This window comes from Camelus bactrianus, chromosome 11 (genome assembly GCF_048773025.1).
Source record: "Camelus bactrianus isolate YW-2024 breed Bactrian camel chromosome 11, ASM4877302v1, whole genome shotgun sequence".
Taxonomy (NCBI): Eukaryota; Metazoa; Chordata; class Mammalia; order Artiodactyla; family Camelidae; genus Camelus; species Camelus bactrianus.
In genome coordinates, this window is record NC_133549.1 from 59684278 (window position 1) to 59704358 (window position 20081).

The 20081-nt window shown below is 35.9% G+C and overlaps 1 protein-coding gene and 1 long non-coding RNA gene across 12 annotated transcripts in view; one reads left to right on the forward strand and one right to left on the reverse strand.

The window, feature by feature from the left end:
- The window catches only part of LOC123617697 (uncharacterized), a 549026-nt gene that overhangs the window by 374745 nt on the left and 154200 nt on the right, over positions 1-20081 (forward strand). The window lies entirely within an intron of this gene.
- TMEM26 (transmembrane protein 26) overlaps positions 1996-20081 on the reverse strand; it is a 39333-nt gene continuing 21247 nt past the window's right edge. For 5 of the 6 annotated variants that reach the window (XM_074374058.1, XM_074374059.1, XM_010957977.3 and 2 more), the window contains 3 exons: positions 18638-18858; positions 8821-8897; positions 1996-6105 (listed from right to left, as the gene is read on the reverse strand). In XM_074374058.1, the coding sequence (XP_074230159.1) occupies positions 5678-6105; positions 8821-8897; positions 18638-18858 (726 nt within the window). In that variant the 3' untranslated portion in view covers positions 1996-5677. Of the gene's footprint in view, positions 6106-8820; positions 11415-18637; positions 18859-20081 lie in introns of all 6 variants that reach the window. The other variant, XR_012510243.1, reaches the window with a different exon arrangement.

Here is a 20081-nt window from a genome sequence, read left to right on the forward strand (position 1 = left end):
AAAAAATCTAAGTGATTGCTCCTTATCAGCACTTACAGATCTGCTCCATTCTTTTTAAAAGCTACGTGATATTATGTAGTATGAATGTTCTGTAATTTAATAATTACCCTATTGATGCACACTATGCTGCTAATATAGAAAATACGGCTCTGAAAAGCCTTGGATACATATTTTTGCACATACTTACCTATATGATACATTCTTAGAAGTTGAATTGCTGGGTCAGATGATCAATGTATTTTTAATTCTGACTGATAATACCAAATTGTCTTCCAAAGGAGTTGTACCAATTTACATCCTCACCAGCAAGGAATAAGAATGCCTGCCTCCTTTGATCCCCTGTAATACAGCATTCTAAAAATTTTTTGAATCTTTGCCAAACTGCTAATTGAAAAATGGTATCTTGTGGTTTAGTCTGCATTTGAAAAATGGTATTTCATTGTGGTTTGATTTGTGTTTCTCTAACTGTATCTTTTGCAGTGAATCATATACTTAACATCTTTTGCTCATTTTTCCAATGGGTTTTTTTTCTTATTTGTAAGAGCCCTGTGCTCATTAAGAAAACTAATGCTTTGTTACATCTGTTATAAAAATATTAGTTTGTTTCACTTTTGAATTTACTTACCGTGTTTTTATGATGTAAAAATTTTAATTTTACAAGTTGAAATTTATGAATTGTCTATGGTTTCCAATTTTATATCTTGCTTTGAAAACATTCTCACCAAACAAAGTTCTCTATTTTTTTATTTTTAATGTTTAATTCTTTGGCCCATCTGGAAATGTTTTGGACATAAAGGATTGAGGTAAGGATCCAATTGGATATTTTTCAAACCTTAAACCACTTATAATACTTGGTCACTCCTAGCCCCATGATTTATCATATATCAAAATCCTGATGTATTTCAGTTTATTTCTTTGTTCGTTTTTCTGTTTGACGAAATCAAATTCTCTTGCTTATTGTAGCTCTATAGTTAAATATACTTAAAGCTCTTTCTCTTTTTTTTTTATTCTTTTCAGTATTTTTTCTTGCTCTTTTTATCATAAAACCTTTAGAATCAGCGTGTGTAGTCATTAAAAATTAAAATCTTATTGATATCATTATGTAGATTGTGTTAAATTTATAGATCAATTTTGGGGAAATTGATACTTTTTAAAATATCAAGCCTTCTTACCAGTCCCCAGTAGAATATATCTTTCTATTTGTTAAATTATTCATTAATGGTTCTAAAAATCATTTTAAAGGTTGCTTCACAAGTCATGTACATTTCTTAATAAGTTTATTCCTATGTATTTTATGGTTCTAGTTCACATTATAACGGAAATCTCTTCAAATATGTTCTATGTGATACCTGTATATAGAAAAGCTATTAATTTTTATGTGACTTCAGATTATTTGTAATAGTTTCTTAGGCTTTTCTATGCTTTTCTTAGATATTCAAAACCCAGTCTTCTATAAGTAAATGATAAATTTGGCTCCTGTTTTTTAACTTCTGTACTTCTCATTTCTCTAGTCTTAGTGCACAGACTCCTTTCTCCAGAAAAGAAAATAATAGTGATATATTCATGATACTTTTTGCTGTTTAGAAACTTAAAATCTTTACATAGGAAAATGTCAGTCTTTTCTTTCATAGCTTCTGGGTTTTATATCTTGATTTGGAAGATATTTCCCATTCCTCAAATGCTGAAGACATATTCCATATTTTCTTCTAATATTTTATAGTTTTCACTTTTACATTTAGATCTTTAATTCATCTGGAATTTATTTCAATATATTACACGGGATAAAAATCTCACTTTATGTTTTCCAGATGGTTTGCAAAATTCCCAACATCATTTATAAAATTGGTCAGTCTTTCCTCATTAGTTTGAAATGTCACTTTAGTCATATTCTAAATAGATCGGGGTTTTTTTAAAACCGGAGCTTAAAGACTAAATAAAATGAATTACAGTGGAGAACAAAGACAGGAGATGCAGGCAAAAAACAGACACTAAGGCAAGGTTGTACACAAACTATTTAATATATATAATAAAATACAAGTATCATTCATTGCAAAATAGTATAAATATAAATAATTCAGAGAAAATATTCTATAAAATATTCTAGTAAGAAAGTTTCAGAGGATGGACACCCATAGAATGTAAGACTGCAGGAGTTGATTACTCAAACATTGTTTAGAGTTACTCCCGTCATATGGGTAGTTATTTGAAACCTCAAAGCTATAAACATCCTCCAGCTGCCTAGTTTAACCCCAAGTCAGACATTTCTGAGGGTGGATCAGAATGCCCATTAAGTAAAATGCATAGTCTGAAATTAGAAAAAAAAAGTAACAATTTCTCCTCTTCTTATAATTCCAGATTGTTTAGTTTTTCACTTACACATCTGAGGCTCTGAATATATGTCATCATGTGGGTCACTTTCCTGGCACTGGAGTAGAGGGACAGTGGACAGTGCAATCCTTTCTCTCTTTTAACCAGAGAGTTGATCAAGAGTCATTGAAATTAAATGCCAAAGGTAATCGAGTCAGTGTAGAACCCTGGAACCTGGGTGGAAATCCAGAAGCATCCTTACCGCAGTGCATGCCTTCCCAGGGCTTTGAGAAGTTTCTATGCAATACCAAGTTAACAATTAATATTATGATAGTGAGTCCTAATAGTGCTTGGCCACATCTTTTTGGTCATAAAAGGCCAAAAGTGCTGCTCCATGTTAGTGGAACTCCAGCAGAGCCAACTGATCAATTTGTGTGAGTCTTCATTTTTGAGGATTGGGAAGCATGTTATTGGTCAATAAAAATTTCCATTTTCTTATGTTTTCTGTTCCAGTTTAAATAAAAATTAACAGACTAATCAAAGACAAAGGCAGTTCACTAATCTTGCAGTGTCATGGCCTGTCCTCTGAGACTCCTAGTAAGGAAAGAAACCGCACAAGATGGTTATGAAGTGTGTTTCTACACAGCATCATTAAAACATGCACACTGTGTTTTCTCACAAGGGAAATGATATGTTTTTAGGAAGGACACTTGGTTGAGCTTTAAGCAAGCAATTAAATAACAGTAACAACAATAATAGTAACAACAGCACCAATAACCACAAATAAGCCACTTTCTTCAATGGCTGGGGATTGGCATGTGTGTGGGTAGAGGGGTAGGGCCTCGATTGCACCATACAGATAATCTGAGTCAGTTATGTTATTACAGATAAAATGGAAGCAAGCCCCAAAATGTCAACCTATGGGAAGTAACTGCTGTCCAAGGCACTTTATAGTAAACACTTGAGTGTTTTCAAACATTACAGTATTTAGCAATCTACAATAAAAAACATACAGTTCATTGAATTGATTTTAACTTTTCATCAGGGGTCCTAGGCATACAACCGGGACTTAGGTTTTATTTTTCAATAAACTTAATGAATATAGATACTTTTTTGGGGCTATAAAAACAGTCCAAGAGAGTGGGAGTACTGGCAGTAAGGTTAACAAATGCTGCCCTTAGCGGATTTTCCTGGAAAACCTTGCATGCATGTGCCTATTTTTGCCACCACTGCTTGCTGAGATAGTCTTGGGCACTCTCTGCCCTCCTGGCACTGTAAGTGAAGCTAGACTCTGGACTTTCTACTTCCCAGGCCTTTGGAAAGAGCACTATTTACAAAATACTTTACTTAAATACTAGAAATTCATTCACAGAGCCAAGCCAAGTCTCAAGATTTGAAAGCATTTTAAAAATATCCTTGCAACAGCCGTACTGCTTTATACTTCAGTCTATTTTTAGAGTCCCAATATTTGTTTTGCTGGAAGAAAAAATTTAAAACATAAAAAGCATGCCCATGAGCAATCTGTGGTAATAAGCAGCACATACATGTTGTGGAGGAAAACATTCAACATAAAACAGTCAACATAAAAACAGACTTTGCTGAGGCGTCTTTATAAATAGCAGTTATTATTTTGCTTTCAATTGCTAAGCGTTTTAAATAACGTACCCTTAAAAGTTGTCAAGTTCTTTACTTTATATAAATATAATTTCCTGGTCTTAACTTTCATAGAATTATTATGGAAAGTTATAAATGTGTACCATTAGCTTCATTTGTAATTTTACAATCATCCTATTGTTAAAATTAGAAACACAAGCAAGAAAAGAAAGAAGCATGATTATCAGGCACTGAAGAAGCTATTCACTGGAAAATTTTAATTTTTCTGTAAAAAAACAGAATTTGCCTATGAAACTTTTAATTAAATATTTTGAACAGACATCATGTCACACAGATTTATAGATAAAATTGTCCCAGTTGGTTGTCGGTAGGTCACACCCAGTTTAAGGTCATACCCTGCCATATCTTTAATGTCCCTTTGAATTCCTGAACATAATAACAAGGAAGTATTATGCCCTGAACCCTAAAAGAACAGTTTTGGAGCTGTATGCCTCAGATAATTACTGCTATAAAGCCAGGTAAATTTTCACAGTGTTTCTTTAAAAGCAAACATCATCATAAAAGGTTCTGAATCGCCTCCCTCTGGAAGGTACAGAGGTGTATAAAGGGAAAATACAGCCATTTCAGTCCAGGGGAAATGCAGTCTTAATGCAAGGAAGAAAAGCGAATTTCCTTATTTCCACGATGCTGGGGCATTTTCTGACCCCTGTCACTAATCAAGGGCTGTTGACTGTGAGTAGAGCTAATGCAAGCCTCCATCACCAACATCCTCCCCGAGACCAAAGGCTGTCTCCAGTCGTGGCAGCTCAGAGGAGCTCCCGCGACTGGGGACAGACACCAGCAACTATGGTAACATTTAAAGGGCCCCAAACACCTTTATTCATTGCTTCAGTGCTTTCTTGCCTCAACCCACATAATTCAACTTGGCAACATAGAAAATCCAAAAGTGGAGTTAAGAAAAATACTGACGAATTCTGCAAATCATGTTCAGGGTGGAAATTGTATCTTTGCTAGCCTTACCAGTATTTCCTGCCTCACAACCAGCATATCGGTAACCAAAATGGCTCGCTGTGAATTGTGAGGCACCCAAGCCAAAGCAGTAAAATTTCTGTAAGAGCATATGCGCCATGACAGAATACCACATCAGCCCAGAAAAATGATTTTCCTGGGATGGTCTGTGCAGCGATGAAGAAGGCTCTTGATGCTATGGCAGCTGGGCAGAGATTTTCACTGCTTCCAGCCCACAGTGAGGTAATTTTAAAGGCACTTTTCCCTTCATTTGTTCTGCATTCACTGAATGTACATTTTTTGATGTCAGAGGGACATGGCAGAAAAGATCAGATGAGATAGTCTGACAATAGAGCCAAAGTTCAAAGCTTCTCTATTTTCAGGTAACAGCCACGACAGTTTGTCTGCATTAAATCTCTGGAGGGCATGTCACTGTAACCCTGTCCAAAGCTTTTCGAACAGTTCAAGACAAACAAATCACTTAGTCGTTGAACAACTGTAACATCTGATACCATCACACAGAAGTTGTAGCGATAGTCACTAATCAAAGTTCTTTTCATTCAGTTGAAGAAAGAAAATTCCTCGGCTTTGGATTTAAGATCACTTTTTATGTTGTTCTTTTGAAAATTATTATATGCCAAGGTTTAAAAAAAAAAAAAAAAGACAGAGAGAGAGAGTCAGAGGAAGATTCTGTCGGTAAGAAGAACCAGAACGTCAAACCTTCTAGCTGCATGCTGCTGTCAATGACTCACTGTGGTGTAGAGTGAGAGTCACTGGAGGTGACTGGTGAGGCCTGCAAAGGAATAGCCACGCCTTCCTGAGAGCCACCTGCCCAGTCCCCAGGTGGTACCGCACTCTCCGCTGGTTCACCAGGGCATCGGTGCTCTCCTTTCCGGCCTTCTTGCTGACTTCGCAAGGAGGCGCGGACATCCAGCGCCAACACCACCAAGCGGTAGAGCTGTAACACCACCACGAGGAAGTTCTTGGCGGCAAAGAACACAAGCATCTGGTTGATCACTTTGAAATAGGTCATCAGTATGAGACGCACCACAAGGAAGGGACCGTCTTGTATGAAGATGCTGATTCCAATGTTCCACAGATCGGCACTGTATTGGCAGAAGAACTGGCTGGGAAACCCCCTCGTTGTCACAGACAAGGGGCACACGATGTGCTGTACTGAAGACACAGATGGCCTGGTTAACATTGCTCTGTTCAATGCAGCACCGTCAGACAGAATGAATTTGGTACAAGTCATTAACATTGGGTGCTACGCTAGTTCATGATTGGGTGTTACTTCATTCTGGGGGGAGGGGACATGTGAAACCACCCTGCCGTTTAACATCCTTGGTCGTTTTATATTCAAAATAGATAATCTGTTATAAGTCCAATAAAGCACAGGAAAGAAAGCCAATCTCCAGTTTCTAGCCACATTAAAATAAAAAATTGCAGCTCACATTCAAGTCCTCCCATTGGGAAGAGCACAATTAGCTAGGCTAGAAAGGATAAAGAACAGAAGAAACGGTCTTTGAAGTGCAGCGTTGGGAGGCGGCTCAGGAGGGTGCTCTCGGCTTCAAGTCAGGGAGCCTGGCTGCTTCCTCATTTTCTAACAGCAAGCTGCTGGCTAAGTTCTTAACCTGCCTGGGCCTCAGTTTCCTCCTTTGAAACCCGGAGGACAGTGATATCTGTGAGAAGAGAGGCCCCTACTCACTGCCTCTTTTTGTTTCCATTAGGCTAACAGCCCTGGCGCCTCTCCTCTCTCACTGTCTCTCCCTCAGGATAATGCATGATTTACCTGGCTGCAAAATTTGGAAGGTGAAATGGAGTATACGTGACCCAGATCCTCCTGCATCCTCTCTTTGGGATCTGCCTGTTTACTGGTTGACTCACTCAGCTGTGTATGTAAATTGTGTTGTGAAAATTCAAGTGCTTATATTCAAATGCAAACTTAAGTCACATATTTCTCTAATGGTGGGGGAAGAAAAGCCCAAATAAATGCCATTGTTATTTAATTTCATCTAATTCCTTATGGCTTTGTTTCGTAGTTTACAAGAGTGACTGGATATAATTACTGATTTTTCCAGTTGAACAGAAGGAGGTCCAATCAACAAATGAACCTTTTTGTTTTAATTTCTCAAATGTAAATTTAATTCAGGGTCAAAGGCAGAAAATAATCCTTTTATAATAATGAAGCCTTCCATTTGGAGTTTTCAAACAAAGAATGCCTTCGTCAACTGGAGCCTTGCAAATATTATGAAGCTGCTTTGATACGGGTACACATAATGTACTGTTTGTTGGAAAATACAATAGTGACTTAGTCAGAAGTAACATTTGGTCTTTGTTTTTCAAACAGCTGCATAACATTATCACCCTTGAAAGTTTACAAAATTTCTTTCTTAAATAAAAATTTTCTAAGCAAGGCTATAAACCACAAGATACGGGAGGGTGAGGACCAGCAGAGCGAATGACAAAAGGGAAAACCAACGTAAGATCAATAATAGACTCTCCTAAGAAGTTAAGGTCAGAAAACAGCTCCCAAAGGACCTCCTAAGAGTATTATTCAACATCTAAAGTGATGGTGCCTAATACTCGGTCACAGGACACCAGCTGACCAGTGCGTATAGAGTACCGTCTCAGGCACATTACAACAAAATCTGTGTGTTTGTATTTGTGTTATTGGCATACATTTGTTTGCAATTATTAACTACTAATTAGGCTTGGCGTATTTCTAAAAAGCCACAGCCACTCTTTCCATCTATTCTGTTGACAATTTTATTTCGGAAAGTGGATGCTAAAGTTTAAAATGGCCCCCAAAACCTCTGAGCCTATCAAAGTGAACCCAAAAAAAGATGTAAAAAAATAAAATATTCCTGTCCTAAGATTAATTCTAACCCTGAGGCCATCAGGTAGGATACCATAAAAAAGGACTCAGACTTAAGGAAAATGTAACTATTAAATCCTAGAGTTTCTTCAGAATAAAGTGGCATCCAAGAGAATTTCCAAATCAATACTTCAGGGCTCCTAGAAGTTCCAGGATAACTTCAGGTCAGTGCAGTCCAGTAGAAGTGTCTGTGATAGTAAAAATGTTCTGTATCTGTGCTGTCTGATACAACTGCCATACGCAGCCATTGAGTTGGCTAGCGTAACTGTAGAACTGAACGTTTAATATTATTTAGATTTAATTAAACTTAAATAGCCACATGTGGCTAGTGAGTACCATACTGGATAATGCGGCTCTAGATCATCACTAGTATGAAATGCCTGGAAAACCATTTACTTCTTTCAAAATCTTGAGGGTTTATGTCTTTATTAAAGTAAGCCCAATGGGGCTGTAAGGGCCAGTACTGAGGAAATTTTTAACTTTCATGTGGCCCTGAGACTGCCTTTACTCCCTGTGAAGTTCGAATACAAGGAGCTGACAAAGGCATGAAAATGAGCCCTTAAAATTATCAGGAAATAACATTTATATGCCCACAACTATGCTAAGCACAGTCATTACAAGCTATGTCTTATTTAGTCATCACAAGAATCCTCAACCCTGGCTACAGTAGTTATCATCCCCATTTCATGGATGAAAAGCTGAGGTGCAGATGTGTTAACTCATTTGCAGAAAATCTGACAAATCGCAAGTGATGGAACCACTGTGTGAAATGCATATAAAACTGTGCTCTTGTCCTCTTAATTGTCTCAGGCTTACCAGGTACCTGAGTGGATCTGCTCATTGCTTTCCTAAGTTTCAACCTACTTTTCTTTTAAACTGAACTGGAATTAACATTGGGATATCAAAGTGATTAAAAAAATTATAATACTCTCAAATGCCTCCTTAGCTTCATTACAGTTTACAATCAAGAGCTGTAATTTTCTGTTTCCTTGAGCAAACATCAAGATACTTACCTGCCAGGTCAAGTGGAAACTGCAGCATACTCCAGGTCCATATAACAAGGATGGCGTAGACCAGGGCAGGGCTATTCCTAAAATGCAGACAAAATTTTAAATTAGTGATGAAAAATCTGATCACGTGCAGAAAAGAGGAATCTTTTCTTTTTTTCCCTTGTATTTAACTATATCCTAATAAACCTCTTGAGAGCTACCAGAGTATCTTGGTGATATAAGATATCCATGAAAAATCCATGCATGATTAAAATGGAATAATGAAAAAGAAGTTCAAAAAAAAAATCTGAGACTTGGAAACCCAACTTTCACATGTGCCAGCATCTGTGTGAGTTACGGTGAAGCCTCTTGGTTCCACCTTGCTATATTTACTTTTACAAAATCATGGAAACATGATGAGGGGGAAATGTTAGGACAAAAGCTAGACATTAACCTGGAAATTCAGAGGGCTGATTCCAAGAAATTTCAAGGAGAAAAAGTGAAAATTGTTCCAAGATCCCAAGACTCTTAACTTAAAAATACATCTCAAAAGGCTAGGTGAGACTCAACAATTTAAAGCATAGCATGTAGAAGAAAATCATCTTCAGTTGGAAAAAAGTGAAGAGATAAATCCAATAATCAGAGATTTATACCAAACACTAGGGTGTAAGTCAAGGAATATGGTTGTTTCATTCACCACTGTGTCCGCATTGCCTAGAACAGTGCCTGGCAAATAATAGGCACTCAACAAATATTTGTGGAAGGAATTGTTGAATGAATAAAAGAAGGACTTACACTTGAAAAATATACAAACGTCACAGGCCTAGGAGAATGGTCTCGAAGACTAAAGTCAAAAGAATAGAGGTTACAAAAATACAAAGGATATTAAAGAAGTATCAAAGTAACTTTTTTATAGCAAAAACATAAAGGAAGTTATCGATTTGAGGTTAGTGGTGTAATAACAGATATGGCTGCCAACTTCTCTGTCAAGAGAGATTTTCAGATTGGAGAGGGCTAGAAAAACATCAGGAAGAGTAATTGAAACCAAACTAAATGAGGTGATTGTGAGGGATATCTTTAAATGCTTCAGGTGTTGAGTCCCAGAAAAATTCAATCTCAAAACTCTGAGAGAATTTGTAAACGAGATTTCTAAGCCATCATTATCTGTCCTGGCGGTTAATGGTGAAGACAAGGTTGGTGATAAAATAATGAAGTCTTAACTTTCAAAATGAAGCAGAAGTGTATCTTAAAATATAAAAGGCACATTTACTATTAATCCCTGGTTAGATTATATAACTGATTACTTGAACGATTTTTGAGAGCCCTTATTGAAGAAGACAGTAATTGTTAGGAATCGACACAGGTTCCCTGAGAACAATAGCACTCAACTAAGATTATTTTCTCCCTCCCTCTCTCTCTTTTTTAAAAATAGAATTGGGATTACTAAGCAGGCAATGATACATAAATTAATCATAGACTTTTGGATTTAAACAAGGCTCATAAAAAAACCTCCCACAGTGTTCTTAGCCAGATTGAGAAGTGTGCTGGATGTGAGTACAGTCAGGTGGATTCCTGTGTAAATGCCTCCCCAGAGGGAGCTCTCCAGCGGGGCACTGCAGACTCTGCCTTTGATTCTGTTCTACTTCACGTTTTATCAGGGAGTTGGTTGCCGACATTGATGGAAGGTTTCTCATATGCACATATGACATAGAGGTTCGATACGGGAAACCAATACCCCAGGAGACACAATGAGGATCCCCAAAGATCTTGACAGGATGTAACTGGATGACCTAGAGTAGGACAGAAGAGGTAACACTTCACAGCAGCAGCCATTAAAAAGGCTCAAGCATTTCCCCTTACCGTTATTGAATTATGAGTCCACAGTGTAACATAATTTATGATTTTCCAGAATCAAATGCAGTCACAGGTCTCTTCCCAAGAAGTATGAAGTCTAGCGTTTTAAGTGAAAATGCCTAGGGACCCTAGTCTGTAACTTTTGCCTCTTTGCAATGTCAGTGTCTATATATAGTAGACCTTCAGTAAGTGCTTGAATTTTTAAATAATCATACCTACAGTTTCTGAGCTCATACTGTGTACCAGGCAGTTTTCTAAGTGGTTAACTCTGTGATCACACTTACTCCCTGTTATTACACTCATTATGCCTATTTGGCCAGTGAGGAAACTGAGGCACACTGAGTTGGAGAAAAGTACCTAAAGTAATGTGGTTATAAGTGTTGGAGGCAGGAATCAAACGTAGACAGCTGATTTCAGCATCCACCCCCTTTTAACCTTCACACATGATATTATTTCCACAATGGAAATGGAAAGTTTTAGCCCTACTCTGTTCTACAGTGTTCAGAACACATCTGAAATGTGTGGTGTTCTTCATGTTTTAGGAGGAACATTTAAAACATTTCTGGTTCAAAAAAGAGAGACTCGGATGGTGAGAGAACTCCGAGCCAAGTTCTATGTGGGATAGTTCAAGGAACTAAAGACTAGAGAAGATTCTTTTAAAACTTTATTTCATACATTTAAAGGATTATGATGTGGAAAAGGAATTAAACTTATTTCTTGTGACTTCACAGGGCCAATTCAGGTTCAAAGGATTTTAGCTGCACCTATAAGAAACCAAATTTCATCATCACAATAGAGGAAAGTACTTTCTAATAGTATTAACTCAAAATAGAATGAGTTACCCCTGGGGTTAGTATATTCTCTATTAGTGAAAAATTTCAAAGAACGTCTGGACAAAAACTTATTGAGAACATTTTGGAGAGGTTTTTGCAACAGATGTAAAATAGATTTTTCAATAGATGGGCACTTTTGAAGTTTCTTCTAATCTCAGACTTCAATAATTCTTCCAAAAACTCATGTGCAGTTTGTCTGCAAGGCAGCAGAAAGAAGCGAGCTCTGGTGCTCAAGGCTGCCAGAGTTCAAATTCCAGCTCTAACCCTCCCAGAAAGGATGTGGCCCTCCAAACCCAGATTGATCATTTACCAGCTCCATGAATATGAACAAATAATTTTATACCTACATGCTTTAGTTTACCCATCTTCAACGTGAGGATGACAATAATAATAGATACTAAATTTGATATGATAATTTTACTAAGTGTGTTATTTAAATATGTTAAACATATAAAGCTCTTAGAGCAGTACTTAATAAACACTAGGTAGAGTAGATCACTACAAGTTACTTATTATTTTTATTACCATGTAACCTTGAGACTTTCACAACTTCTCTTGCTGGCCACTGTTCACCTTATAAAATCGTGATAATAACAGTATGTACCTCATGGTGTTATTGTAAAGACTAAATAATTTATCACAACTAAAACCCTTAGAAAAGTGCTTGGTACACAGCAAGAGATAAATAAACATTATCTACTACTACTATTAATAGTAGTAATAGTACTTTTGTTTTTATTATGCAAACATACTTCTTAGACCCTTTGTTTTAGTTTCATTATTATACAAGATAGGATTAATAATAAACTGACCTTACCCCTAGGTAAGCCAAATTCTGACCCTGAACACACAGTTTGGGAGAATGTGGGTGTTGAGAAACATATTGGTAAAGTTATCAAAAATAACTTTGGAAAAGATGGCCAGAAAATCTTTGGAGCAGACAAATTTGTATTATTACTTCAGACAGCAAAATTTACTCAGGAAAGTTAAACACTGGAATATAAATAAATCACTGAGCTTAAATGGAAAACACTCCAAATTTGTGAAGGACTTTTGGAGTGAGTGTGTCCAACATTGTCTTTGTTGTGTAACCGTCTACCCCAGTTGTCTTGCCCCATTTTCTCATGTGTAATCCGTCTTCATAAATGTCAACTGAGAAGCATACAAGCAGACAAGGGATTCTATTCATAGCGAGACAAAAGATCTTTTGAAATATAATTATAGATGTGAGTTATCACTTCTCTACTTGGAAAACTAGGAGGATAAACAACTGCCATTTGGTAGATTAGTGCACCAAATCTGTTGGGTGAAAATTAAAAATGAAGTCATGCATTGCTAACTTCTTAACTATTTCTTTTTGGATGTGTAAATATTCCTGTAAATAAGAGATAATCAGTGGATAGAATCACTCTAGCTTTTAAAAAAAAGCATCCAACAAAACTCTTCAGAAGCGGTAAAAATTAAAGGAGGGAGAAAGAAGACAGGAAGAAAACAAAGTATTAATCTGGAAGAAATGTTTCATCAAGCAAAAAGAGCTAAATTAAAAGAAAACACAATATAAACAGAAAAACTCTCCTTTGTTTGGTCAGACATTCACAGTGAATGTTGGGGGATGGCTACAGCAGAATGAAGTGGTCAGCAAATGTCCTCCCATAGGTCCAAGGGAAATCACAGGAGAAACGGGAAAGTATTTTGAACTGTATTAAACAAAAAGATAACATATCAAAGCTTATGAGATGTACATGAGGCAGTGCTTAGAGGGAATTTATAGCTTTGAATACCTTAGAAAAGAAGAAAGGTTTTAAATCAGTAATCTAACCTTCCACTTAAAAACTAGGAAAAAGAAGTACAAATTAAATCCAAAGCAACAGAAGAAAGGAAAAATTAAACATCAGAACACACACCAGTGAAATGGAAGAGAATAATAATAGGGAAAATTAATGAAACCTAAAGTTAGTTATTTTAAAAGACTGACTAAATTGATAAATCTAAGAAAAAAAATAGAAGACACAACTGACCAAACTAAGAAAGAAAATGGGGCCATAATAAGTGACCCTATAGAAATTGACACTAGCATAAAGGAATAATATTATGGACAACTTTATATAAAAAATTAAACTTAGATAAAATGGAGAAATTCCTAGAAAAAAAATATAATCGAAACTGACCCAAGAGGAAATGGAATGACTGAACAGACATAAGAAATAATGATGTTGAATTAGTAATAAAATATCTTCCCACAAAGAAAAGCCTAGGCTTTGATAGCTTCATAAGTGAATTCTATAAAATATTTAAAGAAGAAATAACAATAGTCTTAGACAAAGTCTTCCAGAAAATAAAGAAAGAAGGGATGCTTCCTGACTTACTGAGAGAGTATTACCCTTATACCAAAGCCAGGAGATGATATCATTAGAAAATATTACTACAAATCAATATGCTTTATGAGTATAGATGTAAAAATTATTTTAAAATTGTTAGCAAACCAAATTCAGCAACATATAGAAAGGATCATACACCATTGTCAAGTGATATTTATCTCAGGAAGTCAAGATTCATTTAACATCTGAAAATTAGTTAATATAATACACCATTTCATAGAATAAGGGACAACTACCACATAATGATAATAATAAAAACAGAAAAACATTTAACAAAATTCAATGTCCATGAAAGAAAAAGAGAGAGAGACTGAGAAAGAGAGAGAAAGAAAGAGAAGGAAAGGAAGGAAAGACTTTTGAATAACCTAGATAGGGATTTCCTCCAACTGGTCAAGGGCATCTATAAAAAATATCTGTGCAAAACATATAGCTAACATCATCCTTAATAGTGAAAGACAGAATGCTTATGCTTTGAGACTGAAAAGTCCACTCATACTTCTGTTCAGCTTTGTAGCAGAAATTCTAGCCAGTGCAGTAAGGCAAGAAAAAGAAATAAAATGCATACAGATTAGAAAGAATTAAGACAGTCTTTGCTTACAAATGGCATTATCCTATATGTATAAAGCCTTAAGGAATCTACGAAACTAATAAGCAAGTTTAGCATGGTTGCTGGGTACAAGATTATCATACAAAAGTCAACTGTATTTCTATGCAGTGGCAATTTAAAAACATGAAAATGGTATTAAGAAGTTAAGAAAAAGCTGCATCAAAAAGAACAAAATATTCAGGAATAAATTTAGGAAAAGTGGTGTAAGACCTAAACATCAAAAACTACAAAATATTGCCGAGAGTTATTAATGAACATCTGAATAAATGATGGGATAGTTCATGTTCATGGATTGGAAGACTTAATATTAGTAAGATGCCATTTCTTCACAAATTGATGCTTAGGTTTAATACAATCCTTATGAAAACTCCCAATGGATTTTTGGTAGAATTTGACAAACTAATAATAAAACATATGGAAATGCAAATGTTCTAGAAAAAATCAAAACAATTTCTTAAAAAGAATAAAATTAGAGGACTTACAGTACCCAGTGTGAGTCCAGTAATCACAAGAGTGTGGTACTGGTGTTAAGGATAGACACACAGTGCAATGGAACACAAGAGGAAGTCCAGAACCCCTGACATACGTGATCATTGATTTTTGACGAAGACGCCAAGGTATTTTAATAGGGAAAAGCATAGTCTTTTCAATAAATGATACTGAGACAGTTGGTTCCAGCTGGGACCAAAAATTGTGGTGGGACAATGCCAAAACATGCAGTGAAACAAGACAAAACACAAACTTCGACCCTTACCTCATGCTACACAAAAATTGTCAAAATACTACAGAGGAAACGTCTCTAATTTTTGGTGAGGAAGATATTTCTTAGAATCTCTGATACCCAAACCACTACATGAAAGAAAAATATGATACGTGGGATTTTATCAAAATTCAAAACAATTACTCTTCAAATGACAGCATTAGAAAATGATAAATTTTATAATGGGAGATGTTTACATTTATGTATCTAATACTGGACTTGTATTCAGAATATATAAAGAACTCTTACAACTCAATAAAACATCAATCCAATGAAAAATGGACAAAAATTTGAACCGATACTTCACCAAAGAAGATATATGAACAGCAAATCAGCATACAGGAAGATGTTCCACATCGTTAGTCATTAGGAAAATGCAAATTAAAACCACAATGTGATGCCACTCTGAACCCACTAGAATGGTTATCATTAGTAAAAAAAAAAGTGTCAGTGAGGATGTGAAGAAAATGGAACTCTCACACATTGCTGGTGGAAATATAAAAAAATATAGCCACTTTGGAAAACAATGCAGCAGCTTCTTAGAAAGTTCAATAGGTACTTAACATAAAACGCAGTCATACTACTCCTAGGTATCTCTACAAGAGAAATGAAAACAGATCCATATGAGACTTGTAACTGAATGTTCATAGCAACATTATTCTTAGTAGCAAGAAAATTGCAGTATACATGTATATCGACTACTGAATGGATAAATAAAATGTGGTATATGCATGAGATACTATTCAGCAATTTAAAAGGATACGTGCAACAATGGGAATGAACCACAGAAACATTATGCTATGTGAAAAAGCCAGCCACAAAGACCACATACTTTGTAATTTCACCTACATGAAATTTCTAGAAAAAGTAAATCTACAGAGACAGCTTATCAGTGGTTGCCTAGGGTTAGTAGTGGGAGTGAGAACTGACTGCAAACAGACACAGGAATCTGGATTCTGGTGATGGTCACACAAATCTATAAATTTACTAAATATCATTGAACCATAGAATTACAATAGATGAATTTCATGGTGTGCAAAGTGAAGCTGTTAAGAAAAATATGCGGTACCTCACAAGTCCGTGTAAATTCGTAAGAGTTAGGCAGATGAACTTCATTTGGGCATATGGAAGGAAACAGATTTAAGTTAAAAAAAACAAAAACAAAAACTGGATTTGAGGTGTTAGCCGGGATGCAATAAAGAGATACAGACATCATTGTGATGTAGACATCATTGCAGATTTTCTGCTGAACCTATCAGCTCAAATTATGGAATAAAAGAAAAAAGAAGATAAAATGTTGTGGTAATAAGTAATGCTAAGTAGGTTATAATGAAGTAACTCCCTTTGCTATATTACATTAAACATCTTTTATATGTATATTACATTTATTCTTCACAATTGTCTTTTTGAGGCCAAAAGGAGAAAGCTACTCTGCAGAGAAAGCGACTTTCCTTTGAAGGGATTGGAAACTTGCTGTGTTATTCTTGCAGTACAGGTGGGGCCTGAGATGAAACCAGAACTTGGGAGGTGGGTTTTAGGAAGGAGAAAAAACTCTCAGTTCTTTCAGAGCCTTGATTTTGGGGTCTTTGGGTAGTGATGGAGACATGCAGGAGTGGACTGCGGAAAACAGAAGGTCACTGACTCTGTGCAGTATTATTATAAATAAAATGACTTCAATCTGAGACCAGGAAACCTGAAAAGAAATCTTGATAAACATGGCAGAATTTATTCAGGCCTATTCTCAGGACATGATATAAGTTTAAAATGAGGGAAAAGAAGAGTTCTACAACATTCTGATTAATGTGTAGGCGGCCGTAGAAATTGCTGAATTGGGGTTACCTGGGTTGGGATAGAATTGTGTGTCCTTTGGTTCATCACTTGCTCACCATTGGCTCCCCAGTCTCCATGAGCACTAGCACATTGCCTGGCTCAGACTAGATAATCAGTCAAGAGTTGGTGAATGAATGATCCCTCCTGATTTTCAAGGTGTTTTTCCCCTCCTGGGCAATTGACATTTTAATCGTTATCTTATTTAATATTCAACATCTATTGGCAAGCACTGATCTATAAAACGCCTCTTGGTGTCACCCGTGGATGGGCCTAATAAACAGACTGTTAAGATAGCTGAGTTTGGCATTTCTTACGTTTTTCTTACCAGCCCCACAAAACATATTCCTCCTGAACACCCCCTTCACCCTGTATCCCTCTCATCTTGCTACGTATTTAGCATTTATGGGTTTATTTCTATATAGATGTCGTTAGTAGTCCTTATATCTTCATATCTCTATCACGGTGTCTGTAGTCATTTGTTTTTTTATATGCTCGGTCATGATTTCTTCATGTTTTCTTGTAACCCCATTGTACTGTAACATATCTGAAAATATGTTACACGATGTAAAACACTGACCAAATGTAAGGTATTAAAGCTACAAAGCTAAAATCAACATTTTGAGGACTGTGGATGAACTTCGATTACATTCTTTTTGAAATTCTAGGTCTACTGAAGGTATAAGAAAAATTAGTATAAATGAAACAGGAAATGATCATGTAGATAACCTGCGGTTATAGATGTACTTTTTACTATAATTGGAATATTAAATTTACTCACTAAGTTAGTGTGTTTTGCTCAGTTTAATGTTTCATTGTTTGAGAAACACAGCATAAAGTAAACTGTAGCATTAAAAGCCGGCCTCATTGCAATTTATTTTTATAGCATAGTGCAAAACAAGCCAAGCTGAAAGTACATTCAGGCACTGAGACTTAAATCCCTAAAGGTAAGAAAGTAGTTCCATAAACAGATGTGATCATGGATTCTGAGTTTATTTGCTTGTGGCAAAAATAAAAGTACCAACTCAATAAGTTTTAATTTATAGGCATCTACACCAGTTAGCCTTTGGGCACTTTGAACAAAACTGACTAAAAATAAAATTTAGTAAAATAAAACCTAATCTGCCCCATTCTCTATTCACACCGGGGAATATAAATTCCCCAACTAGTTAGAGGAAAGATTACTCCATGTCTCCTCTAGGTGCTTTCCTGGAACTGTCACTGTGCTCTGCTTTAGAAGAGAAGCTTGTGATCAGCTACATTCCTGGACGCTTGACAATGTGAACGTGGGGCTAGGAGTGATCGTTCCACCTCCAGGTTTTGGATAACCATGGCTTCACCTAACCTGTGGTCATGCAAACATGCAGAGCTTCTCTGTTCTCTTACCCATGGGAAATACATATATGTATAAACTGGGCCGGTACCTAATATGTACCTGAGCAGCAGCAAATTCTGATTCTACCATTGGACAAATGATATACTGAAAATTCTTATTCATACAGAATATAAATGGTAGAACAAAGAAACAGGTGTGTGGACCTGATCTTGAAAAGAAGGTCTTTTCATTGCAGAGCCTGCTTACCTCACATTTTCTTCTTCCAAGGTCTCACTTGTGAATTCCAGTATGTCAGCAGCTGTCCCCACAAACATAAGGAGAAGTTGAGAGAGTTGATCCCGTGTGATCCCGCCTCCAATGGGTAGAAGCCATCTTCCAATTATGAGCATTAGCAGGAATGTCTGATGGAGTCCCAAAGTCCAAACTTTCTCACATACTGTAGATAAGTTATTTACAAAAACTTTGGCCTGTTTAACAAAAATGTCATACAGACAGAAGGATCATGAGCTGCCACCTTAGAGAGAGATGCCTTCTTCACCATAGCTTTCAATCAAGAGCTAACTTTTGTGGAAGGTCCTTTACAGAAAATGATTCCTCACTTACTAAAGAAAGTAAAACTCTTTTCAACTGAATACTCTGGGAAAAAATAAAAGCTAATGTGATTTTTAAAATGGGGCAGCCTTATAACTAGAAGTAATTTAAACCTCTCACTTGCTAATGGGATTGTACTGTATGGTATTTGAAAAGCCAATTTTACAATGTTTTATAGATAATTTCTCATTTTATCATTTCATCATACTCTGTACCAAGTATAACATGTAGCAACTATTTTAAACTTCATATTAATATTAAATAAATTCCTATATTTTTCTTTTATAGATTTCAAATCTGAATTTACTAATCTGGGAACATTATTGCATAGTACAGATTTCTCTGTTGATTTTTATTGCTTTAAAACACTGTATCAGATGATAAAATATATAATAATGTTTATTCATTACCTATAAGTAAAGAAAAGGAATAACTGTAAAGTCATTTTTATTCTGAACATTTAAGATATTACTCAAAAACCAATAAGCTAGCAACCAAATTTTATTCTGCCCTTATTCTCAGACTCTGAGAAAAATTTACATCTCATTCACCTATTCTGGATGCTTTATCTTGTCCACTTAGCTTCTGAATAACTTTAAAGTATATTATTGGCCCTACAAGTTATGATCTACTAAAGACTATTGCGGTGTAGATCTCAAGTGGATTGGATAGTGACAAGTGACTTACCTGTATTTGTGCAATATTTATTAACCCCTCTTGATCATGTGCTGGCGTCAAGTGTAAAGGTTAAGAGAGAATAAAAGGCAAGGCAGGACGCTGACCTGATTTGAAGCCATGCATGAAGATCAATGTTTCATTTACACACTTTATGTATCTTCTATGAGACTTCACGTACATCTTATTTAATTCTTAAAGGAAGCATACTAGCATGGTAAATAGTAATATTTTCAATTGTCAGATGATAAACTGAGAGACAGACTAAGGGATTTGTTTAAAGTGTTATGGGTAAGCTGTGATTGAAGCTTAAATTAGAACCCAAAGCTAGTTCTAGTAAACTTCATAGAACCAATAGCCTATCTTATTGTTGAAAACATGGTTCAGTGATAGGGGCCTTGGCCTTGATTCTCTCCAGCATATC